Below are 26,587 nucleotides of genomic sequence, written 5' to 3'. Positions count from 1 at the left end.
GGATCATCAGGCTGTGGATATTAGCAAAGATACGTGTTTCACACTGGGCAAGTTCCTTCTATTTTTCTGCCATAATATATAATTCTTTGTTGTTATAAGCCTTCCTGCTACATACAACTGTTGATACAGAATCTTGGGAAATGGAGCTGCAAAGGGACCTCAGGAGATCATCTAGTCCAACTCACTGCTCAAGACAGGATCATTTCAGTCTAAACTAGCCCAGTCAAGTGTTTGCCTAATATACAAACACTTAAAAGTTTCCAGTTATTATGGAGATTCCACAACTCTCAAGTTAATCGGTCTAATACCTAGCCATCTTCATATTTTGAAAGTTATTCCTAATACATAACTTATATTTCCCTTGGTGTATTTGAGACTGTTATCCTGTCCCCTGTGGACACAAAGCATATTTGTAACATATATTTCTATATTTGAAAATCTGTTATCAAATCCCCACCACTCAGTCTCACTTCTCCAGACTAAATAACCCCAGTTCTTCTGACCTTTCCTTGTAAGTCATATTTTCTTGACAATTATTTTTGTTGCTTTCTGGACTTTCCAAATTGCCCATGTTTTTCTTGAAGTGAGGGGCCCACAATTGGACACAATATTCCAGATGAGGCTTCCCCGATGCTGAACAGAGTGGAAGGATCTCTTACTGTGATATGGATGCAACCTGTTAATGCAGCCCAGTATGCCAGTATGCTATGGGCTTTTTTTTTTTTGGAATGCTAGCACACTGTTGAGTCATAATCAGTTTGCTGCTTGCTCTAACCCTCAGGTCTTTTCCTGCAGTACTGCAGCCCAGCTAGTTATTTCCTGGTTTATATTTGTACTTTTGATTTTTCTATCCTGAATGCAGTATTCTGTCCTTATTGAATTTCACCTGATTAATTTCAGACCATTTCTCCAATATATCAAGATCATTTTGAACCCTAATCCTTTCTTCCAAACTGTCCTCTACCCTAGCAGCTTGCTGTCATCTGCAAATGTATTAAATGTACACTCAATTCTATCTTCCAAGTAATTAATGAAGACACATACAGATCCCTGACAAAAAAAAAGTCACATATAAAAAATTATCCAAGTGAGATGAGTTGTTAATTCACATACTTCACCTAACCATTTCAGATGAGTACAAATGAAGACGAAGCTAAATTCTAGACAACCCTACCTGCTGGTGATTGGTGGGGGTGGAGGAAAGGGGATGGGAGAGGTAAAGCCTTTTGGTTTTTCTTTTGAATTGTAAGACTGTGATTCCATGGTGATGTATAGGGTACAAAAACCTAGATAGATTGATGGATGGAAGCAAACTATTCATTTCTTACTTTATTTTATTTTATCTCTTCATTTTATAAACAGATCCCATGTGTCCACTGAAGATCCTTTGGTTTGTTCTTCTTCCACTAGTTTTTGTGCTTACAGTCATTGTTGTTACCTTCAAAGTATTTCAAGAAAATAAAAAACATGCCAGTAAGTAATGAAGTATGAATCCCAGAGATCAACTGATTTATGTCCTCCTAGGACACCAGTGCTGAATTTACCAGAGATGACATTTCTTTTCAGTGTTGTTACATCATCAACTTTTTACATTCTGAATGTTTAAAACTGCACTTATTTTCCTACAAAATAATTTGTCTCAGTTCACAGACCAAAATGATTCCTTCTAAAAAGAATCGTCAATATGATGGGCTAAATTTTGGATGCTCCCTTGTGTATTCATTTATGATAGCAGCAGTACAGGGATCTACTTCCCTCTAACAACTTGCACAGGAGAAAGCCAGATATAGACCTTTCACTCCATTGCAAACTAGGGTTCTGGGTAGCCAACATAATATCCAGCCACCTTTCTTTTGTCTGTGCAACTACCAGAACCTAGAAATAAGAAGTGAGGGGAACACATACTGTTCCCCTCACAACATGTAAGGAGTGTTTCTGAGCTTGCTTCTTTACACAGTTTTCCCTGATATCTTTGGCCAGCACCTGCCCACAGCTGGCATAATGACTAGAATATCAGTACTCATTTGCTGTCTGATAGCTCAGCACTCTCTTAGTACTCCAGAGCTGAGCAAAGTCAGAATTTGGCCATGCAAATAACAAAATAATGATAATATAAATACATGCCTTCAGTCACCATAACTCTGTATTGCCAGCCATTTCCATAATAAAGGAACACTCTAGGGCTAAGTACAGACAGTCAAAAAGCCCGAGGCAGAATTGATTCAATCTATGCAGCTTTCTCTAAGCTGTGTAGATTGGACTGTTAATGAACAGAATACTTGTTCACTCCTCAGTTGGCCAAGGCGGGCAGATGCCCTCACTGGTCAAGGCCAGAAGATGGGGAGCTTCTGCACATGCCTTCCAGCTCACCAGGCTACAAACACCCCATCCCTGCCCCCTCATCAGCCTCCTGTCTCCTGCCTTCAGCTGTGGGGGGGGATGTGTGGCAGGGTGACCCCCCCCACCCTGCCCCTGCAGCTGGTGTTTGCACAGTGGGTGGGGGGAAGTCCATTCCCCACGCCTACCCATCCCCCCATGGCTGACCGGTGCGGGGCTGGTAAGGAGGTGGGGCTGGGGCATTTGCAGCCCGGTGGAGCTATGCTGGGGCGGGGAACAGCCCCCACCACCTCACTGTGGGTTGGGGTGGGGGCCCATTCCCCCCTTGCCCACCCCTGTGGTGCTGCTGCTGGAGCTGGGGAGGCTGCCTCAGCTCTATGAGAGCCAGGGGAAGGGCTGCCGGACTGCTGGAGCAAATATGCTGGGGCAGAGGCTAGCCTGCAGGATCTGTAAGGGGAGGGGTTAGTGGGGGGCTGCAATACATCCTGGGATGCCGGAGGACTGAGACCTACCTTTGGTCAGGAGGGGATCTGGAACAGAAGTTCAAAAGACTGTTTGAACTTAAATCAGTTAAGTCTGATACTACATCTGTCCAGGTCTATGTTAAGCTGGTTTGGCCATTTTGAAACTAGTCTATGTGAACTGAACTTCTGTTACAGGTTTAAACCAGTTTCCAATCACTCCTACTGGTTTATATGTAATGTCTGTCCCTAGCCTAGGAATCTAATTGTAGTCATAACTGAACAGGAGGAAAAGAGCCTGCCTGGAAAATGTTTCTATTTAAAGGCAAATGGAAAGATTTTTAAAAAATGAATAAGCACAACAGTTGTTTAAGATACTAAATCTGTAGCAGAGGACATGGGTGATCTAATAAATTCCAAAGGAATATATTTTCAACCAAACCATTTGTAAATTACTTTATTTTTTTATTTCTTGCCGGAACCTGAGTCAGGTCCTGTCTTTTTTGTAAAATGCCTCACATGAACTCAGGACTTAGCAGGTAAACTTAAGCTATTAAACCATTTAGTTTAGTTTTCTATATTTTTATTCATAAATGTGAGGCATATATATATGTTTAAGGACATAAGAGTAAATTTTATACCATTTGAATCATAACCTGCTATTTTTTAATATAGAACCGTCCACAAGCTTCTTTGGTAGTTTAACAATATTTTGTATTTATTCTTAAACAGATCAATTCCCTCACTATGAGTTTTTCAGATTTTGTTTTGGATATAATCAGAAAAAAAATTTTAAGCCTCTCATTACTGCTTTGCCTCTAGAATATAGTTTTTATTACTGAGGAACTTGTTTTGATTAGTTATACTTATAGAACATCATATTACATCAACAACCAAGAGGGTTAACTGGGTTGCTTGGTGCCTGGGTGCTGGTGATATGGCTAGCCAGTGGCAGCGGTGGCTGTTATTTTTCTGCACTCCCATCACCCCAAAGTTGGCACCTGGGGCTGTTGCCTTGGTTGCCCTGCTTTAGTTACATTACTGGAACTACCTACATTAAAGCATGTTAAAGTTGCAAAATCAAGTGCACCCATGTTAGAAAATACCACATTTGTGGTTGCCTCTGACTTTTGTGAATATTTTGTGATACAGTCTTCAATGACATTATCACAGCCTACTTAATGCATAGGCTGGGGTGTATTAAGGGACTGAAGCAACTGTTCAGAATTGTTATCTTAATTCAGTTCGTGGCTTTTACCTTAATTATTACACACCACCCAAAGCCTACATCAAAAACAGCTATCTTAAATTTCCTTGGGACTTTTCTAGGGCACTTCCCACTGTAGCATCTGGGTGCCTCACAAACATTAATGAACTTGTCTTCATATGTGCAGCTATTAGTATTACCATTTTTAAAGATGGGGACACTGAGACAGAGACTTAGCAAATGAATCAGTGGCAAAGCCACATTAGAAATCAGGACCTCGAGCCCTCAACTTTCCTCTCATTTCTTCCTATGACAGAGCCCTCCTGCCAGCAGTGCTGAACATCCACAGCTGCCATTGATGGTAGTTGCTGTTGCTATGAGTGCTCGGGACTTCAGCAGATCAGACCGTACAGAAAATGAAGCAAACAGTTAGCAGATTCCTGACAAAATGCAGACTTTAGGGCTGGTAGCATACATAAGAACCCTGGAACAAAGTCAGGGTTAGAAGAAAGCCTTGTGAGCAGTCTTCTGCCTTAACCAGATGGCTATTCTAGGCCTTACTCTCTAGTCTAGACACTTTACCATTTTTAGAGTAAATAAACAGCCTTATGCACTGTGGCATTTCCTAATGTCTAAAGGTGACTTTGTAACTTAACATTCTTTAACAGGGTTTAATTTTAAATTGCAAGTTATTTTAAAGGAAAGGAAATTAACAACAACATTTTGTTATGTAGACCTGAAACATCCCTTTACCCTGGAGCACATCATTGGTATGGTTGAGCTCTGATCTTTCAGCATTGCCACCCAGCATTATATTGCAGCATCTTACTACAGGACTAAAAATATTAATTGATAGCTAGAGCAGTGGGGAACCACCCTTTTTGGCAGGCATGCCACAAATTAAGCCCCACATCTCCCTGCATGCCATTCTGATTCCCTTCCCCTGCTATGCTGACTGCTCCCTACCCTCTCTGCCACTGTGCTGCTTGCTCTCTTCCCCATCTGCCACATACAGAGGCTGTCTGTGCCACCTGTGGCCTGTGCGCCCCAGGCTAGCCACTCCTGAGCTAAAGTATGCTTTTGTCCTCCTGGCATGGTGTGGATGAGTGAGTGTGGAAGTCAGGTGTTGGGTCCAGACCCAAGCTCATCTTTCGTCATATCTTTTTGGGAGCTGGAGGGGTGCTTGTTTCCGATTTTGCAGTCCCAGAAAAGGAGACAGGTTCAAAGGAGGGACTGTTGGAGAGAAGCTTGGGCCTTTGTCCCCCGACTCCAGAGAGGTTAGTTGCTCCCTGGACTCCCAGCATACAGTGCTACTAGTGCTGCTTGGGCAGTTGTGCAGGCCTGACCTTAGATTAGAACAGGGGCGAGCAATTATTTTGGGTGGAGGGCCGCTTACTGAGTTTTGGCAAGCCATCGAGGGCTGCATGACAGGCAGTCAGGGGCAGATAAATATTCATTTTCTAAATTTTATAGTGGCTCTGCAGGTCAGATAGAATGGCGTAGCGGGCTGCATTCAGCCCACGGGCCACATTTTGCCCACCCCTGGATTAGAAGGCTCATGTTCAGTTATTTTGGCAGGTGGCCACCATTTCCAGGAGTTGCACAGACCAGAGAAGGGAAAAAGGTTTGCCTTTCCAAAGGCAACCTGAATGGAATTTAACTGGAGAATTCAAGTCCCCAGGCCAGATTTCAAAGGCTTATTGTAAACAATGGAGGTATTAAAGCTCAAAAAAAGGTCATGGGAATTATTTAAAACTAAAAAGCATTAGGCAAGCTAACTATAAGGGTTTTTACCAATTTTCCCTCTAATAACAAAAATATTTATATTAGATAACAACTAATTTTGTTGTTAAACCAGATAGCAAAAGTACAAGAATGGCTTCTGTTATCCTACAAAAAGAAGAATATAAACACCCAGGAGAATCTACAGCTACTAATGGCATTCGGCTCCTTTCAGGTGAGTAATACAAAAGCAAACTACTAAAATAAATTCTGACACATGGAGAGGCCCTGACAGACCCTGCAAGTAATCCTGTCTGGTTCCATGCATGTTTACAATTAGTTATTGTACTGTGCCCAATTTCATTTCCACTCCAGTATAGCAGCTCAGCAAGGATGAGGCCATGACCCTCAAGCTTGTTCATCTACTCCATTATCTAGCTATGCTTATTGAAGTCCATGAGATTTTTGCCATTAGTTTCAATAGAAGCAGGAAGAATGGGCCCATTTCTTTTAATATTCTCCTAAAATCTATCTAGCTTAAATGGGTCCATTGCTCTTAATGTTTTCCTAAAATCTATCTAGCTTAAATACTTCTTTCCTTTGTTTCAAACCAATTCTTCTTGTTCTTCCATCTTCTGAGACTATATACACAGAAGGCAGGGTGGCACCTTGGAGTCCATATACTTTTATAGGTGATGCCTCTGATTAGTCTCTAGGTATAGGCACACATTAACTTGCAATGGTTGCAAATCACTGGACTGTTGTGATGTACTGAAGTTAGTACGCATTAAAGTTAATATGTTAGATAATCCTTGCCTGAAAGAAAGCAACTTTGCAATGCCACAATGGCACTTAACATGTACTAAGCTGTTTGAACATGCTTGCTCATGTTTTCGCTGCACTTAGTAAGTATTAAGTTGAACGTGTGACACCATCCTTTAAATTGGCACCCTGCCCTGCCTTCTGTCTGACTTCTGACTAACATGGCTAATTACCTCTCTCTCTCTCTTGATGTATATTGCTTAACAGATAGCAATCATGCTCATCCTGAATTATCTCTTTCCTAGACGATATTTATCTATTTCAGTCTCTTTTAATATATTTCAGTCCTAGAATGTTACCTTGTTATCTACTTTTGCCAGATTAGTAGTTCCTTCTGAAACTATGGGCAACTGAAATACATGCCACCACATACAGAAGCACATCAAAGGAAAGCAATAATGTTTTTTTAGCAACCACACTGGACAGTGATCTTGAATGTTGTTCTACTTCTTCCTTTAGGTCTTTCCTAGATGTGCTGTTTTCCAGTATTGCTTTTGCTGTTTATTATATTACATGTATTGATACTGAACTGCAAACCTGTTTAGTGTAATCTCACTGGTGGCTGAGGAACTATATATGCCTATGTAGGGACCTGGTTTGTGGAATGAGAATAATACTGCTACCACCCACCCAAAGAACAGTAGCTGGTTCAGACATGGAAGTGGAAGAACTGTTTCATGTGTGGGAGTAAATTGTGAAGGGAGTATAGGAACCAGTCTGGGCAAATGCTCTTACATACAGGAGCCTTTCAAAGTGTTATTCCAGAAGCAGAGAAAAGGGAACCATAACTACCTTCTCATTGGCACTTGAACTTTCTAGCACAGCAGTTTTAGGATTTTGTGTGTGAGGACTGGGATAGTATTTAAATCTAGAGTCAGAACAGTGTATATTATTAAATCAGACACAGAGGAATGTGTATGAATGGGCAAATTAGGCACCTAATGTTACAACGTGATATTAAAAGGCAAAAGTATAGTGGGCATTCAGTTCTGAGGATGTCCTCTGTAAAGAAGCAGCATAACTGAGAAGCACTCTGTCCTCTGTTCAACACAGATAGAAAGTGCTGAGTAAAAACAAGTATATGAATCTCCATATCATGCAGAAACTACTCCAGTTCAAATCCAGGAGCCTTCAGAACAGTCCTGGATCTTCAAACTAGTGATTTCCTGCAGGGGGCATCTTTTTTGGCTGCTTACAGATGTACTTTACTTTCAGCTCGGCACCCCTCCGCACTGAGTGCAATGCATGCCCAGAAGAGGCATCATGTTATTTTGACCCAGCTTGCCCAACATCTGTATAGATTGCACACTTCAGCAGGGCTTTTTGGCGCTTTTATTTAATAGCCGATTGAAACAGCTATTAGATAAAAGTGCCAAAAAGCCCTGCTGAAGCACTCAGTCTATAGAGACGCTGGTGAGCCAGATTGAACTAACATGCTTCCTCGTTCGGTAAAGTGCTGGTGGGGGGGGGTTTCCACATGTGTCAGTGCCCAGGCCACAGGGTGTGTCTACTCCCTTTTTGTGTCATTGAATAGGGAATTGTGGAATATGTGTCAAATATCCCTTGTATCAAGCAATGCTGCTCGGGTTAGTCCCAAATTTACTTTGATCACAGATGAATTTGGCTTTCTCTCATTTCTCTTACTGAAAATCATTTATATCATAACTAAGAAATGTATAACCAATGTGATTGAAAGACTTATGTATGCTAAGGGAATGTGCTTCTCACAGCTTTTTAAATTTGGTCTTCCCTCTTCTCATTTTTGGGCCTTGTCACACATTAAGTTCCACATAGGACTTGGGCAGACTAAGAGGTCTGGTTTTTGATGTAATATAGCCGGAAGATCCCAGACTATGCCAGCCTTTCTTGACAGACTCCCACATCAGAGGAGAGAGTAGCGATACAGCTGTAGTAGCTGTATGGTTCTGCTGTAGATACAGCTGTAGTGTATGGTTCTGCTGGCATTTTGCAGCTGGGTGAAACGGAACAATTCCTTTCCTTCTACAAACACAAAGCCATTTTTTACAGTTTCTGTGAGGAATCAGGATTTGACGTTTTGAAAATTTATTATTATTAGCACAGATAAACCATGTTGTATGTTTTGACATACTGCAAAGTATCAAACTGCTAACGTCATTAAACTTGGTCAAAATATATTCTGCGTGAAAGGAAATTGCTACCCTTGTTTCTGAGTAATATTGATACTACTGAAATAGTATGTACCCTTTAATAAATGCCACATAATTTGGTTTCAAGAAAGAGACTTTTTTTTTTATAGATTAACATGAACCAGGGTTCCTCTATAATAGGTTTTAAATGGCAAAAATATAATTACAAAGCCAGCAAATGGAAAAAAATGTTTTTAACCTGTCTAGGCTTGGGCACTTCACTGTTCATTTAGTATATTAGCAAGGGTCTTGGCAATTTCTTCAGGAGCTACAAGAGACTCAATAATTTCTCTCTACAACCTAGTAACTTGTGGCATTTCAATCTTACCCAGAAAAGAGTCAATAGCTGCCTGTCTGCCTGAGCCGTCCTGGGAATACAATTTATACTCCTAAATTTTAGAGAGCTGCCTAGCTTCAGAAGATGTATTTATGAGCTCATTATTTTTATCCCTCAGGAAATAATCTGTCTCTGCCATCTTTTGTCTTTAGCAGCCCCCACTAATAACATTCCTGTTTTATCATCATCCTCACAATGGCATTGTTTAGTATTGTATGTCTACAGGCTTTTTTGATGGTGGAGTTTTCTGAAAATCTCAGGATAGCTTTACTATGTTGAAGAAGAAAGAATGTGATATTGGTCTGTTCTTTTTTCTTTTATACTCTTCCCACTTCAGGCTATCCAGTTGACTGAAAAAGCTGCTTGATTGTTTGAACTGTGTTTCAAATACAATGACTCTGGTTCTAATTTGATTTTTACTGTTTTCACACCACAGATGATGTCAATTAAGTTACTCCTGGGTTACAACAGCATACTTCTGAGTAGAATCAAGACCACGCAGAAAGAAATAATGCTTCCCATAAATACTAGGTTTAAGATCTACCATCTTGATGATGGATTGATTATAAGTACCTCTCCACACAGTACTCAAAAACATTTTCAATACTATTAGTATATAATTCAGAGCCTAGAAAGGAAACATTGAGACACTTTGAAGAAGACAATATATCCTTCCGAGAAGGGTTAGGGTGAGAAAAACGAAGCTGTAGATCAGAGAGAACATGACAGTATCTCTCATCTAGGAAAAGATGAGTAGATACAAATAAAAGGTTATTCTAAGTTCAGATACGATGAGGTAAAAAGTGTAATCTTTCACTCTGGAGAATGATTTATACTATATGTCACAAGGTTGTATCCATAGGCACAGGAATTGTTTGGTTTAGTATGGCTATAGTTCTACAAATATCTGGGCTTATTTAACTACCAAGTGGTAAATTACAGTCTTTCACCTTGTACACTAGTCCTAAATTTTCAGTCTTCCTATGCTCATGAATCAGATAATTAAGGTTGGTAGTCAGAGGAGGCTAGGAAAAACATGTATAGTACATTCTCTGGGGTGGGATTAAAAGCCCTGCTCTCCAATGTAATAACTGTTTCCATTATACTACAAATAATTGCATATGTGGAGAGAAGAACCTTAAAGGACCCTGGAGATATATCACACCTGTTCTGTGAATCTAAATAATATGTAAACTATGAGAAGGCTGAAGAAGATAAGATTTTCTGTCCCTTGGTTTGAATGCTAGTATTACTTTTTATATAGAATTCCTACTGATTTCAGTATTTGTTCCCTGCAAGGCATGATTTCCAAATGATTGTGGGTCAAAAAATCCATGAAATCTATGAAATTATGATTGTCCTTGGCTGAATGTATTCCCTGGAAAAGGAAGAGAGCACAGGATGCTCTTTCTTCCATGCAGGAAGTAGCTATACTTTGGTATAAAATACTTAACTGTTTACATTTAGTATGCAGACACTGAGCATTCCCATAAGAAACAGAATTGCTGCTTCCTCCTACAGTGGCATGTCTGATTTGGGCACAGTGCTCCCAATCACCAGAAGTACAATTTATAGGGACTGAAGACAATATTTTTAAATGGTTTTGTAAGAGCCACAGCTCACTGCAACCTACTGTTGAGGCCCTGGAGTCACTATACCTTATATAGCTTTATTTTACATGAGAAATTATACTAGTATAAACTATTCTGGAACTAGAATACCCATAATAGGAATTCTATTAGTATAACTGTACTATTTGTTTAGCTGAACCCAATTAGAAACATTATACTTTCTGCCACATTGCTCAGACAGATGCATTTCTTCTCATTCTGTGCAGCTCTTCATTGCCTCAAAGAGCCATAATTTGTCTCATTACATAGTAGGATACATTCTCTGATGAGCTTGCTTAGCTCATTATGATATAAAGCTAATTTTAATAAATGTAGGATATTTCAGTATGCTTTTTTTTTATTATGTTATGAGGCTTTTGGCTTTCAACATTATCAAATTAATATTCATAGCATAGGAGCTTGTGACTAGTTTTGAATACAATCCCATAATGTCTGCGAATATTTCAGAGACAATTTCTATAGAAACAGAAGCATATGTGCGACTTCAATTGTTTGTGAATTACGTGGTATATTTTCCAACACATTTTTGCTACATTAATTTTACCATTGCTTTCATGTCACATCTGAATTTTTTGAGTTATTTTCATGATTTTTACTATTTTAATGATTTTTTCTATTAAAATTAATGTAGCTCAAGTATAGGCAAAAGCACACAGTAATCAGCTACATCCCTGAAATCCCAGCATAAAAATATCAACATCTACATCTAAACAGTTAAGGGGAGGCCATTAGAAAAAATTCTGAATTGAATTGAATTTCAAATTCAATTTTGTAAAATCAGGATTTTATTATATCCAAAACCAATTAAAGTTTTTCAGTGAGTTTTTTTTTTAATTCCAATAGGAACAATTCTTTTAATTGATTAATATTTGTTTGTTTAAAGTGCCATCCTTGTCAAGACAGTTAGTGACATAATAGACAAACATGCTTCAGCTAGCTCCACTTGGCTTAATATAAATAATCATCAACTTCATGTGATTGAAACCAAGGACTCTGAAGTGAGAAACAAAATATAAAATAAAAGCAAGCATGACTTATTTGACTCTCTTTGTTCAAGCTGGGGAAAGTGAAAAAGTAAGCAAGCAACACAAATGGTGGAGACAAGTTTGACTACTGAAAACTCTCTGAACAATTCAGCAGTTTAGGATGTTAAAGATAATGCTGTAAAGCCAGTTTATCCCTAAGAGGCTACCTTGCCCTACCTTTTGCTTGATTAGTAACACAGTAATTGAATTGGTAGGCTTAAAATATGGGTTTTAAATTGACAGTAATAATTAATAATTAACAGCTAGACTCTAAATTTACAATCCAGCATAAGAAAGCAACAGGCTGCAGCTGGCTTGCAGGATCAAGCTGGGAACTGGGGCTCTGAGAAGCAAAACTTGAGGCTTCCTTTTCCATGCTAGCTCTGAGGTACTAAGCTGTTGAGAGCACAGTCTAGACCTTTTTTGGCAGGTGCGCCACAAATTAGCCCTCTCCAAGGTCCACTCTGATTCCCTTGCCCTACTTCAGGGGCAAGCAATTATTTTGGGCAGAGGGCCACTTACTGAGTTTTGGCAAGCCATTGAGGGCTGCATGGCAGGCAGCCGGGGGCAGATAAATATTAATTTTCTAAATTTTGTAGGGGCCCTGTGGGCCAGATAGAATGGCCTGGTGGGCCGCATCCGGCCTGCAGGCCGCATTTTGCCCACCCCTGCCCTACTTAATCTGCTGCTCTGCTTTCTGCTTCCTGCCTGATCTGTGCTGCCTGTCCCTTCCCTGATCTGTTGTGTGCCACACAAAGGTTGCCTGTGCCACTTGTGGCACTTGTGCTGCAGGTTGGCCACCCCTAGTCTAGACTGTGATCACTCCCTCTTGTCTATAAACTCTACACGCCCCTACATGTGGAGAACATGATAGCCTAGCCACAGTTGATTTCCTACACTGTTTAAATGACATGGGTGGTCAGTACAGGAAAATAAGTGAACTCAAGAACTCCCCTATTTATATGCATGCTGGATAAGTGCATCATTTACTTGACTACATAACACAGTGCCAGTTCCAACGTGCTGTTTGTTTCTTATATTGTAACCCACTCTGGTTGTCTGTTATCAGTGAAGTGCATAACTGTTCAAATGCACAGCATCTTTCACCCCACACTGTATACTAAGCTTAATTGTATTTTGGTTAACTGCCTGCTTGGTTGTAACCATAGCTATCTAGTTTGCAAATAAGTGTATTTCCTTTAACTGCACTAGAATAGTGAAGGGGAAGCAGTTGTGAAAGGTTGCTGCTAGAAGCCTGGAAAAGGACAGAAGCCAATTTCATGGCTGTTCGCTCTCATTTGTAAGGCATTTAAAGGCTGCTACGAATGGCCTTGAAAACGAGGGAAAGCTAGTCAGTTTTAGGTTTGCTAATGTCACAGGACTAGCAGCGCTGTAAATAATAGTGTTAGTTAAATATACAGGTTGGTCAGGTCTGTGTCACTAGGAGCCCAGCCCCCAAACTGACTAGTTCCTCTTATTTTCATGGCTTCTACCAACAGCCCTGAAACTATTAGAAATTGGAAGAATGAGATGAACTAGTCAGTTGTGGATCTGCAAGCAGCACAGATCTGTCTTTATTGAGCATTTTTTTATACTGAATTTAGGTATGTATAAAATCTGAGCAGGCACGGTAGTGTAACTGAAAGTGGGAGATGGGGGCAACAGCCCTGGCTGCTGCCTGGGGATGAAGGGGCACAAAAATAGCTACTTTCATCATCACTACAGGCAGCGTGGCAGGTATCACTGCTCCATGTCCTAAAGTTGCCCAGGGTGTGGAGCTGCCCTGTTATACTCCTGAGTAGGTATGTAGTCTTTTTTCAGTCCTGAGGCTATGCACCTCAATGAGTGTACCCAGTGTGTATTATACATGTTGCCGTTCAGTGATTACAAGTTCTGTAATGTTCTCCTTCTGATACTATTAACATGATAGTCCTTGACTATGACATTAGAGAAGATGCGCCCTATTCTTCCCTCAGCTATTCTTGTGCGCTCTTATATAAGTCAATGGGATGTAAATAAGAGTGAAATTTTGGCCTGAGATCTAGAACAGCATTAGCATTTCACAGAACTTTAAATCTAGGCTCATGGCTGCCTTCTACTCTGCAATGTTTTTTCTTAGTGAGGTAAGCTGACAGGATGCTTCTGCTGCAGTATTAAATAGATGCAAGGATGAGATAGGAGAGACTTTTTAAAATCTAGGCCAAACAGAGCATCACATATTTAATTCTGTTCCTCCTTAGTTAATATTTGACATAGCTAAACAGTTATCTCTTCCACTGCAGCTTAGGTGAGTAATGCTGGAAAAAGCAAATCTTGTCACAGCATTCAATATTTACAGCAGACCCACTGACTTCAAAGGCATGACATTTCAACAGAAAAATGTGAAATCTAATGACTACATTAGGTCTATTATTATGTTTTACAAGGGAGCAGAGGCAGTTTGAGAGATTCTTTTTTATAGGTTACATTTGATTTCGGCTGCCCAGGTACAGTCACATTCACAGACAGTAGGAACAGAACCTGGCGCAGCACACATGTGGGATCATTTTTCCATTCAACATGCATAATGGAGGGAAAATACTACTTTTTATTTTTCCCTGGATTCCTCCAAGGTTAAACCTTCACTGGAATCCCATTACTATTTGTGTCACTTTCTCAATCTGCTTTTCTTATATAATTACTTACATTTTGAGAGTGAAACTGTCTTTTCTAGGTAGGCACAGAGGAGATGCCTGGGTACAAAGAGGAGATACCTGAATGAGAGTTGAAATGGTGAGGGGGAAGAAGCAGAATATCTGTGGCATAATTTGTCTTCTCCATATGAGCACATAGGAGGGCATTTATACATTGGGCAGAGATGTAGTTGGGCAGGAAAGAGATCTGCAGTTAAATTAGTATCTGCAACACCATCCCATTTCAGATCTGCAGAAAATGTACTGTATCAATAATGCTGACCTCTTTAAACAAAGCTCCCTGCACACTCTATTTCCCCCATTTCAGGCTCCTTACCTGAGTCCTCCCAAGGTCCTTTTGCTTGTAAGTGACGGGTGTCCTCTTTCAGAAGTACAAACTACCTGCTTTCAGTAATTGTATGATCTCTCATAACACTCCATGTTACTCTTTTATCTACAGTGGCCTCTGGATATCTTGTTGCATGTCCCTGTGTGATGGTAACTGAGCCCACTCATAAAGCATGATACACTGGAAAGTCTATAGACTGTATGCTCACCCTAACTAATACACGGCTCTGAGTTTGCATACTCTTATTAAACATGGAGCTGTATTTTTTTCTATGGATAAAATTTTCATAAGTGTCAAAGCAATTTATGTACCTTAACCCAATTGACCTTTCAATGAGACTTTGGCTCCTAATACTGGGATTTTCAAATGGAAATTAGCTTCCTAGGTTAGGTGCTTTTCAAAATTCCTAGAAGCATTTATCTGCATTGTTAAGCACATAAAATAACTTAGAAAATTTGGTCCTATGGCAGTCCCTTCATAGCATCTGATGAAGTAGGCCCACTGCTTATGAAAACTTATGCTATACATCTCTTATTTTGTCAGTTTATAAGGTACAAATCTACCCTGTCTTCTTCCTGACTTCAGACTAACACAACTAACTACCTCTCTTTACCACTTAAGTCACAGAACCAGTTTGGAAAATTCTATTTTGGAGCACATCCAGATGAGCACTCACGTACATTTCCCCAGGAATAAATAGCAGTGGCACATTGTTGTGCCACTGCTACTTGTCTCAGGGGAACACCCATGCATGTGCATTCTGGCATGTGGCAAGCTGCCCCTGGTGGGTAGGGGAGGGCTGGCTCCAGCAGCCTTACCTGGTCTTCTGGGGCCAGGGCTCCAGCAGTGGCAACCTGGCATATGAAGCCTGGCTGGCAGCTGGAGTGTGGCTCTGGCCAGGCAGACTCTGGTTTTGGGCAGCGCACGCTGCTGCCATGTGCGCCACCCTGTTTTTTTCAGGTGTGGGTATTTTTGACACCGAGGTTAAAAAATAACCTGCTGTGCTGCAAACTAGCAGTGCAGCAAACAACCGCATGTGTGGCATGTGCAATTTGTGCAAGTTGCCACAGGTGTTGCATACTGCATGTGTGCGCTCATCTGGATGCACCCTTAATATCTAACACATTGCAGATCTCTTAGCTGTTTTTTAAAATTATTTTAACTTTTAACAGAGGAGACCCACCAACGAAGACCCTCAGCTAATGTACAGGCAACAAAGATACTGCCTGCAATTCCTGAACAGGAGTTTCCTCATTGCAGTGCAACAAATGTAAGAGGCAAACAGATATCTTAAGTCACTTGCATCTAATTTACCATTTACTGTTAGACTGAATAGATTAAGTGCAGGCAGTATGTACTCCAAGTAAATTACTCTCACTTCTGGCCCAGGGATTGGAGGGGGTGAACTTAAAAATATGTTTCATGAGCACTAGATGGCCAAAAAACAAAATCAATTTTTCTTCTGGGCACCAGAATTGATCAATAAACTAATCTTTTAGTCTGTTAAGCCCTCTGTGCCCCTGTAGAATTCAATGCAAGTCTTGGTGCTATTTTCCTGGGATGGAAGACTGTGTCCTGGATTTCTGCATTATACTGACATTTGTTTCTGACAAGGCCTGAGGCAATGAGTGCCAGAGACAGCAAGAAGGGAAACAATTTGCTAATGATTCCTTAAAAAAACCTGGCTTCTGAAATTAAAAAAAACAACTGCTGGCTGCATTCAACTAGCAAAGGAACCTACCATCAGTCTGCTCTGTCCATATTACAGCAGTCAGCAGAAATGACCAAAGATGTGGATTTCAAAAAGTGGGCTCAGATCCACTTAAGTTCTCAATGTTTTCTGAGTTGGGAACTATTGGGATTTAGGGTTCCAGTTCTAATCACCATGGACATGGGAACAAATAGACAAGTCAGATAAGATCTGTACACTTGGATGTGTTTTTAATATCTGAAAATGTAATAGACTATATCTGAATAAGGAAGCCAGAGATATGCATCAGGCATACTTGTTCTCAACTCCTCATGCCAGGTTCATCACTATGCTCTTGGTATTCTCAGCTCACCCTAAAGTGGTACTGGGCTTCTGCAGGTGTTGACTTACAACTGGAAGAAAATAAGGAGGGAGGTTTAAACATTCATAGATACACTCAGATCCTAGCACAAGCTGAGATTCCTGCTAAAATGTACAGCAATCTTCAGATCTCAGCTCTTACAGTGAAACAGGTAGGCAGCCTCAGACACTCCCAGAAGGGGAGAGAACCCTTGAGATCCTGGCACACATGGGAGACCAAGGAAAGGGGATCGCAGCTTCTCAGATACAGCCCCACTTCCAGATCCTGGTACACCTAGGAGAGTTCATAGGGTTGACGCAGATACCGCCCAATTGCCCTGCCACCCTTCTAGTGCCCTACCATTTCTGGTCTACCCTGTTCACCATGATCCTCACCCTTCCCATGGTTTAAGCCCCTCTATCTTTCCCTCCCACTCATGTCCATTTTTTCCATCCTCTTGACATCGCACCAAATCCTTTTCCCCGTTTTTTCATCCTCGAGAGTTGCTTTCCCCTCCCAGCAAGCATCCTCTCATGGAATTTATAGTATTTGCTGAAATAGTTTGAACATTTGCTGAATTCTCTCTCTTCTAGAATTACATTTCCCCCCAGATCCCTGCCAGATTGCAGCAATATACTTCTTTTACTTTCCCCCTCAACAGATTTCAACCAAGGGTCAGATTTGAATTGACACTAGCTACGTGTATGGAAGGTTTGATGACTGCTACACATCCCCTTGGGCTACCCAGCTCAAATGAAAGGTTGGAAGGCCTTTGGCTACTCAGTCTATACACATGCAGTGAAATCCATTTAAGCACCTGCCTTTATGAAGAAACCAAGCACCCCCATGAGGCATACCACATTCCAGGAAAATCAGAGTAAGCATCTGGATTTTAGAGCACTTTAAGCAGAAAGAGGTTGTCAACTTTAACTTTAGCAAAGCTGCCTCTCTAGTGTAATTCTCTGAGTCTAAGGTTGCTCTTAGACCTGCTTTTTCAGTTTGGGATCAGACTTCTGTATTAGGGCTACTTAGAATCACTTCAGGTAACTCATTAGAATGAAGTGGGTAGGAAGGTGATTGAAGACAATTTATTTTTATGTCTTAAATTTGTCCATTCCCCTCTGTTCGCTCCATGTCCCCTTTTGCATGTGCAAAGTCTGGCAAGCCAGGCTGGCAGTTCATGGTCTGTAAAGACCCTTTGGCATCCTGAATACATTTAGGTCTTTGCTTCTGTATTTAAGGATCTGTAATCTATTGCAACTTATTCTGTGAGGAATACATTGAAAATGTTTCTGTTGCTGGGCTGTAGCCAGTCCAGTTTTCACTGGTGCACTCCTTTCCCTATTAGGAGCACTTATACTGCCGCTGTTTCGAGGTAGCTGAGGCCTTGTTACAGTCATTTATTAATTTATTTATCTATACTGTAGTTAAGAAAAAAAACTCACCTACAGCAGAAGTCAAATTGTATTGAGTGGATGAGTGTGCCTAACAGATGCCCTCAAAATAGTGGTACCCACCCAGTAAAGATAGCAGCTATCTGTTGTACCAACAGTTCGTGCAAGTTAGAGGAAAGAGAAATAGGTGGAGGTGGTTCCTGTCTGCAACACCCACTTCCTGATGGTGAACTGCACAGTTTGCTAATACATTGCTCTTGCTGATAGTTAGAGACAGGTCAGTAACCAATGACACAAATGCATCATCTCAAAGTGGTACTATCTGTTGATGTGATTGTCCCTTCTCATTCTTGGGAGAGCTCTTTGGGTAGAGACTGGAATTATTGTTAAATATGTAATCCTACCTATATAATTCTACCTGTGCACCATTCCTTCCTGTTCATCTGTTACTGCTGTTGGTAATGTTCCTGATTTTCCTTTTGTTTATTAAATTTATTCAGAGAGGAGTCACCCTCTGATTTTATTACAAACAACATCTGACTCTGTGTTTGTCACTTGCTAAGGTGGAAAATACCAATGTGGTGAAGCCTGCTCACTCTTATTTTCATAGTGAATGGTAAAAGTAAGTCTCCTTACATGAAGACCTGAGTAAATTTTCATTGTCAAGAAACATCTTAAAGTTCTCTTGAAACAGGCCTTTATAACTCTCTAAAACATCTAGGAGAAAGATTTGATCCAAAGCCCACTGGACACAATAGGAGTCTTTCTATTTTTTTTCAATAGGCTTTAGATTAGGCCCATCTATTCTATTGTACATTGACTAAAGCCAGATTTTCAAGTGCAGTTAATTCAAGGTACTTGCAGTGTGTGTGTGCTACTACCTCCCTTCGCTGAGGAGGTGAGGTCCTAGGACTTAGTTTTCATTCACTGTGAAGCAGAGCCTGAACATTTATAGGTATAGCAGAGTTGCTGTGCAGTAAAATTATCAACCTTGTTTACATCATGGTAAGTTGTTTGTGTGACCATGCCCTCAATCGTACTACAGACATTTATAAAAAGTTCAGCAGCTGTTGGCACAGCTTCCATATGTGTAACTTTGTCCAAAGGAAACACTGCTCACCACAGCTCACCTAACCTATGTGATTTTCAGGGCATGTATCACTATGGTATCTGAGTGCCGAGAATGAGACACCGTCTACTTTTTATGTAATATTGCTGTTTTTATTAAACTATTCAACAGTACCTTGCCAGGAAAAGTACAGGCCAAGCATCCTAGAGTTTTGAGGCAATACTTGGTTCTTGTGAGCAGTGCCAGATAATAGATACATATCCATAGTGCTATTAAGGGGTAACATGAACACGACTGAAAATTACTATTTTTCCTGAACTGAGTAAATTAGGGAGGCTCAACCCTCAGCTTGTGGGGCAGATCTGACCCACAGAGCCATGTCATTCAGCCTGCGAGGCTCCCGATAGGTCCAGCTGTATAGCAAGGTCATTTTATTTAGAAAAGAATATATTTTAAAGGATAGACTTGAGGGGCAGTACTACTCAGTGTATTTCATGATTAATTCTAGTGGAGACCTACGCTCCACAGACAGACAAACGTTTGGGGTAGAGGTGATATCTTTTATTAGACTAAAGTTATCACTTCTACCCCTAGAGTTTTGTACGCCTGTCTCTAGATCAACGTGGCTACAACAAATATCCCATGCTCCACAGGGTAATTTAGAGAAGACTTCAGAAGAGCAGCCTCCCTGAACTCTGAGACAACGTGCCCAGAGACTGTCTTTCCCCTGTTCTTGGAATGTCCTGTCCTAATCCACTGTCTGGAAGACGTGGAATCAATGCAAAATGGCTCTGCAGGCTTCCATTATGCCTTGTCTGATGGCTCAGACACACTTTATTCTCTTAGTGATGAGTGCAGTAGAATAACCTTCTACTACACTAAATGCCCTGATAAAAAATATGTAGGAGAAACCAAACAACAACTGTGCACCAGAATGAACCCACACTGAAAATCTATCAAAGACAAAAATACCTAATTACCTGTGGGTGCACACTTCCCACAAGACAACTACTCTCTCTCCAGTCTCTCAGTTCTAATCCTCAAAGGGAATTTACAAAACACCTTTCATAGACGAGCCTATGAACTTCATAAATCCACTGGACACAAACAATCATGGACTAAATATAGATATTGGATTTATGGCACTTTATGACCTGCCTGCCGTGCAATAACACCAGGTAACCTCTACATTTTACCAGCTACTTTCTATCACCAGGGCAACATTCCCCTCTTTCCCGCCCACCTACCTGCCTTGCACCTATTGTTTCCCATTGCCACTGAGCCTCACTGCCACACATTTGTATTTTCACAGACCTGCATTTTGCATATTGGCTTCTATTTCATCCAGGAGAACACAAAACACAAGCAGACTCTCCCTATGCCTGATGAAGGGTGTTTGTGCCTGAAAGCTTGCCAAGAACTATTTTTCCAACTATTTAGTTGGTCTAATAAAAGATATCACATTAACCCCAAGAATCTTGTCTGTAAAACAATGTAGATAGATACAGTATGCAGTGCAACAGTTGCAACCACCCCACCCAGTGTCCCCACCTGAAGTTGTGCTGGATTCCTGTTATCCGACAATAAAAAGGGGAAGCATTTTTAAATTTTTAACTTTTAATTGTTACAATCAAATAGGATGTTGAGTCATTTAAAATAAAAATCATGAAATATCTTGAGACATATTAGAAAAAATGTCTCTCATTTGTGGAAATTAAGAGCTAGATGTGGAATTGTCAGCTCATGAATGAAATCCTGCTGATACAACTCTAAAAAGAGAAACGTCCTAAGACCAGTTAGATACAGAGGTAGCTTTTGGAAAAAATGTACCCATTTATTCTCCTTGCTGTTGCCAGATTAAATCCACACCATCAAAATCAATATTACCCTAAATGTTTTATTTACTGCATCAGTCTCTTTGGAAATTAAAGAGCCAAGGGCAGGAGAAGATGTCTTACTTAACATTTGCTCTCTGAATAAAGGCTGCACTGTCTTGTATGTGGATTACTGTCATATCAAAATTTACTCTTCTTAATTTACATGTTTCCTTTCACTATCAGTACTTTACTCTTTGCAGAGTATATATTGTATCTACAGTGCTACAAATAAAAACAAGTCAGCCTCTCAAGGAACTTATTTTTGGCCCTAATCTTATGATTGGGTGGAGCAGCTTGCAAGGTTGGAGTCTGGGATACATAAGGTACAGTGAGCAATGACAAATAAAAAGAGGATGTGGGTTGTAAGAAAGATGAAGGCTCCAATATTAAAAAAATAAGAAAAACTGATTTTTTCCTTCAGACATGATATCATAAAGATCACAGCATAATAGAACAGCCTCAGGTCACAGAACCTTGCAGGTACAGTAGCAGAGAAGACAGTTTGGGTTAATTAACCTAAAAGTGTGAGCTGTATAAAAGTCTAATTCTGTTTCAGTTTGAGAACATTACCACTACCACCACCACCATCAAATTTTTTTAAGGGGAACTGTCTGCTACAGGGGCAGGCAAAATATGGCCCACAGGCTGGATTTGGCCCACCAGCTCATTCTATCTGGCCAGCGGGGCCCTTAAAACATTAATATTTATTTGCTCCTGGCTGCCTGTCAAAGATGATAGAAGCAGGGGCAGGACCCAGGGGGAGCCAGCAGGACCGAGCATCCCATTCCTGCCCCAGCCATTTCCCTGCCTTCCTGCCCCCGTATTGCTTTGGCATCATGTGGTTCCTGGCTGCATCACTGGACTGGGGAGCATAGGGCTTGTACCAGTACAGATGTGTGTGTGGGGAGGGGCAGCATATGTGTGTGTGTGTGTGTGTGTGTGTGCGCGTAGGCAGGGGCAGAGTGTGTTTGTGTGTGTGTGAAGGCAGGGGCAGAGTGTGTTTGTAGGGTGAGTTCCACACCCCACCAAACACATGCACCTACACCCCCAACACACTGCCATACACACAGACCCCCACACCCACACCCCCTCCCCCCGCAATCTCCCACAAACCCCATATGCACCCAGACCCCACATATCCACACACACACTGACATGCTTCTTCATCCCACAACCACACCCCCCACACCCATCCACCTCCTACAGGCACACCCACACCCTCCCCCAGACCCCACATACCCACACACTCACAGCCCCCCACAAACCAATACCCACCTCCATACCTCCCACCCCTACACAATATACAAGACTGAGACTTCATTTTAAGCTATTATATACAATCACCTCTACATACACCACACAAACACATGTAAACCAGGACAAAAATATTTTTTAAAATCAATAATGAATGTTGTAGATCGGGGTAGGCAACTTTTTTTGTCAGAGTGTCAAAAAACCCACAATGTCTACCTTGGAAAGTGCCGGAGTGCCAACATGCCGGAGCCCAGAGCAGCTGTTTGCAGCCTCCTGGCTGCAGCCGGCCCATGGAGCCCAGTCTGCTTGCAGCAGGGCTTGCAGCCTCCCAGCCACCTGCTGGGAGCAGCCTGGGCTCTGTGGCTGGCAGCAGCTGCTTAGAGCCTGGGCTGGCAGTGGAGTGCCAAGCAAAATGGCCTTGTGTGCCATGCTTGGCACGTGTGCCAGGGGTTGCTGACCCCTGTTGTAGATGTTAACTTTTTAGAACATAATTTGGTATTTTTTGGTTCTGAGATGGCAAAACCCCTTGCTGAAAGGAGTACTTCTGGGGGCAAGGGGAGGGATTTCTGGTGGCAAAGGGAAGGGCTTAGGGGGCAGGGCTTCTGGTCACAAGATGGCAACCAGGGAGTGGAGCATCTGTTAAGGGGCAGGGCTACCCCTGTGGCCCTTGACAGCTTGCCAAAACTCAGTAAGTGGCCTTCAGCCTAAAATAGTTGCCCACCCCTGGTCTACTAACAGTTTAAGTGTCTGGGTCCAATACAAAGCCCAGCCAAATCTATGAGAGTCTTCCTTGTCTAACTAAAAAGCATTCAGAAGCCATGGTTATATAGTATATGAGAATATATGGTAGAGTATAGGAATATGAATAGAATTGTTAACTAAAATATAACTAATTAAAGTAGTTTGGGCAGATGCCTGCCTGGGTTTCCTGGTAGTTTTTATGGATGTAGAATAATATTTCCTATTAAATCTTTTCTTTTTCTTGTCTTTGAGTACAAGATTGACACAAACCACAGGATAAACTAATAGGGGAAATAGTCAAACTGGGAATTTGCATGATGCTATAAAATGCACAAAAAAAATCTTTTTTTCTAATCTCTTTTGTTTACAAACAACAGAGCATTTATAGAAAACAGGGAAAATCAGAAAAAATATGTTTTTAATTATTTTTGATGGGATCCCTTTTGATTTAATGTGGGCACCCTTACAAATAAAATATGCCATTTGTACACCAAGATGTTTCACAGCACTGATGTTATGCTGTGGCTAAGTTTGTCTTAAGGATAGGTGTAGTAAGACTTAAGATACTAGAACCCTGAATATGTAAGGATGGTAAATCCAATCCAAAAAAAAAGATGACAAAGCCAATAGGGAAATACAGGACACCCGGGCGAGGGACTAACAATAGAAGGATGGGGGTGAGGTTGGGAACGCAACTAGGTTACATGCGATACAAAGTTAGCCAACTAAGCCCAGGGGTAAGAGGAAGACTTAAGATACTAGAACCCTGAATATGTCAATTAGCCACTTTTGAAATAAATAGTCCTTTTACTTTGATGTTGATCCCAGTATACTTTGTTGGGAATATATCAGATTACCATACCACCTCAAATGTCATGTTGGAAGCATTACAGGCAAAACAGTTGCATCTTTGCTTTCTAAATAATAGAATGGAAAAAACTATTTTCTGCCCTTTCTACCTCATTATGGAATTATTATGCAATTTAAAGTTCTAAATCTATGATTACCCTCAGTGTGATAGTGCTTGTAGAGTCATAAATTGTTGAGTATGTTTCAAGGAATTTGGCAGTACTAGCAACCTCCAGTTAAAACAATAGGAGGTGCTTTTCATTCTATCTTAAGATCCATCACAGGTTGAGGAATTTTTGAGAAAAGGTTTTGTGGTTTGTTTGCAGAACTGCATGATTCAGCTGTGCTGGGCACTGTATAAACAATTCATCTCCCTACCCCTTCTCTTCCATTAGCAAGCATCAATTTTTGATGCATAATGTCCTGCCTACATTTGCCATTTTTGGCTCACCTCAGCAGCTGCTGCATCTAATGTATGAGTTCATCTACAGAAATAGTTCTCACCAAAAGCTCCAAGAGGTAAATTGGAAGAGAACTGGAAGACAAAGGCTTCAGCTGAAAACCCAACAAGATCCACTAGCAGAGCAGGTCTGCAGACCTGTTATCTTTTTTTGTTACACACACACAAAATACAAATTTTTTACCTTTCTCTCCTCACCATTATGTGCAGACGGACCTAATTTGAATCTGAGTGACTTGAATCTGAGTAATTTGAATCTGAGACAATAAAAAGTCCTTTTTTAGGTATGTGGGGAGCTGGAGGAAAAGCAAGGGCAACATTGGACCCTGCTAAACCAGATGGGACAACTGACAACTGAAGCCCAGGAAAAAGCCAACTTGCTGAATGGGTACTTTGCATCCGTCTTTCACCAGTCCCATGGGACACCCCTGCCCATTACAGGACAGGGAGGCCTGAGTAAGGGAGATTCCTTACCCTCCATCAATGCTGATCTCATGAAGGAACACCTTGAGAGGCTGGACACCTTCAAGTCAGCTAGCCCTGACAGATTACACCCCAGGGTACTCAAGGATCTGGCAAATATCATAGCTCAGCCCCTGGCATGGATCTTCAAGAACTCTGGGCACTCTGGTGAAGTGCCTGAAGATTGGAAAAAGGCCAATGTGGTGCCTATCTTCAAGAAAGGGAGGAAAGTGGATCCAGCAAACTACAGGCCCATCAGCCTGACCTCTATCCCAGAGAAGGTCTTAGAAAAGATTATCAAAGAGGCCATTCTTAACAGACTGGCTGATGGCAACATCCTGAGGGATAGCTAGCATGGATTTGTTGCGGGTAGGCCTTGCTTGACCAATCTTATTTCCTTTTACAACCAGGTGACCCATCACCTGGACAAAGGAGAAGAGATTGATGTCGTATATCTTGACTTTAAAAAAGCCTTCGATCTGATATCTCACGATCACCTCTTGGCAAAACTGGAAACTGTGGCCTCGGCCTCACCACGATCGGCTGGCTGGGGAATTGGCTTGGTGGTGGGACCCAGAGGGTAGTGGTTGACAGAAGTCAATCGTCGTGGTGCGCTGTGACCAGTGGGGTCCCTCAAGGCTCTGTCCTTGGGCCGATACTATTCAACATCTTCATTAATGATGTGGATGTTGGTATCAGAAGCAGACTAGCCAAGTTCGCTGATGACACCAAACTCTGGGGTAAAGCGTCCACACCTGAGGACAGGAGGATAATCCACATTGACCTTGACAGGCTCAGGATATGGGCGGACGAGAACCTGATGGTGTTTAACACCAAAAAATGCAAGGTTCTCCACCTTGGGAGGAAAAACCCGCACCATGCTTATAGGCTTGGCAGTGTTACACTGGCTAGCACTTCTGATGAAAGGGACTTGGGGGTCATGATTGACCACAAGATGAACATGAGCCTTCAATGTGATGCTGCTGCTAGTAAAGCAAGCAAAACGCTAGCTTACATCCATAGATGCTTCTCAAGCAAATCCCAGGATGTCATTCTCCCCTTGTACTCAGCCTTGGTGAGGCTGCAGTACTGTGTCCAGTTTTGGGTTCCACAATTGAAAAAGGTTGTGGAGAAGCTTGAGAGAGTCCAGAGGAGAGGCACACACATGATCAGTGGTCAGGAAAACAGACCTTATGAAGAGAGGCTGAGAGCCATGGGACTCTTCAGCCTGGAAAAGCACAGGCTCAGGGGTGATCTGGTGGCCACCTATAAGTTTATCAGGGGTGCTCACCAGGATCTGGGGGAATGTCTGTTTACCAGAGCACCCAAGGGATGACAAGGTTGAATGGTCATAAACTCCTCCAAGACAGTTTCAGGCTGGACATAAGGAAGAACTTCTTTACTGTCTGAGCCCCCAAGGTTTGGAATAGTTTGCTGCTGGAAGTGGTTCAAGCACCTTTGAATGCCTTCAAGAGAAATTTGGATATTTATCTTGCTGGGATCCTATGATCCCTGCTGACTTCCTGCCCCTTGGGCAGGGGGCTGGACTCGATGATCTTCCGAGGTCCCTTTGAGCCCTAATGTCTATGAAATCTTTATGAGTGTCTTCAGAGTTTCTGGGTTTGCTCATGCATGGGGTTTTGCTCTGCCCCCTTAAACAGTAGGCAGGACTAGTTACCAGAATGATCTGCAGCTCAAC

General features: G+C 41.5%; 1 protein-coding gene across 1 annotated transcript in view; it reads left to right on the top strand.

Moving 5' to 3' along the window:
* Window positions 1-18,682, top strand: part of TMEM156 (transmembrane protein 156) — a 31,522-nt gene extending 12,840 nt beyond the window's left edge. Inside the window, exons 4-7 of the mRNA XM_006273652.4 lie at window positions 1,363-1,473; window positions 5,864-5,962; window positions 15,904-16,001; window positions 17,444-18,682. Coding sequence (XP_006273714.3) covers window positions 1,363-1,473; window positions 5,864-5,962; window positions 15,904-16,001; window positions 17,444-17,467 — 332 coding nt within the window. The 3' untranslated portion in view covers window positions 17,468-18,682. The remainder of the gene's footprint in view (window positions 1-1,362; window positions 1,474-5,863; window positions 5,963-15,903; window positions 16,002-17,443) is intronic.
* The last annotated feature ends 7,905 nt before the right edge of the window (window positions 18,683-26,587 follow it).

Source organism: Alligator mississippiensis, chromosome 2, assembly GCF_030867095.1.
Source record: "Alligator mississippiensis isolate rAllMis1 chromosome 2, rAllMis1, whole genome shotgun sequence".
Classification (NCBI taxonomy): domain Eukaryota; kingdom Metazoa; phylum Chordata; order Crocodylia; family Alligatoridae; genus Alligator; species Alligator mississippiensis.
This window is presented reverse-complemented; position numbering and strand designations above follow the sequence as displayed.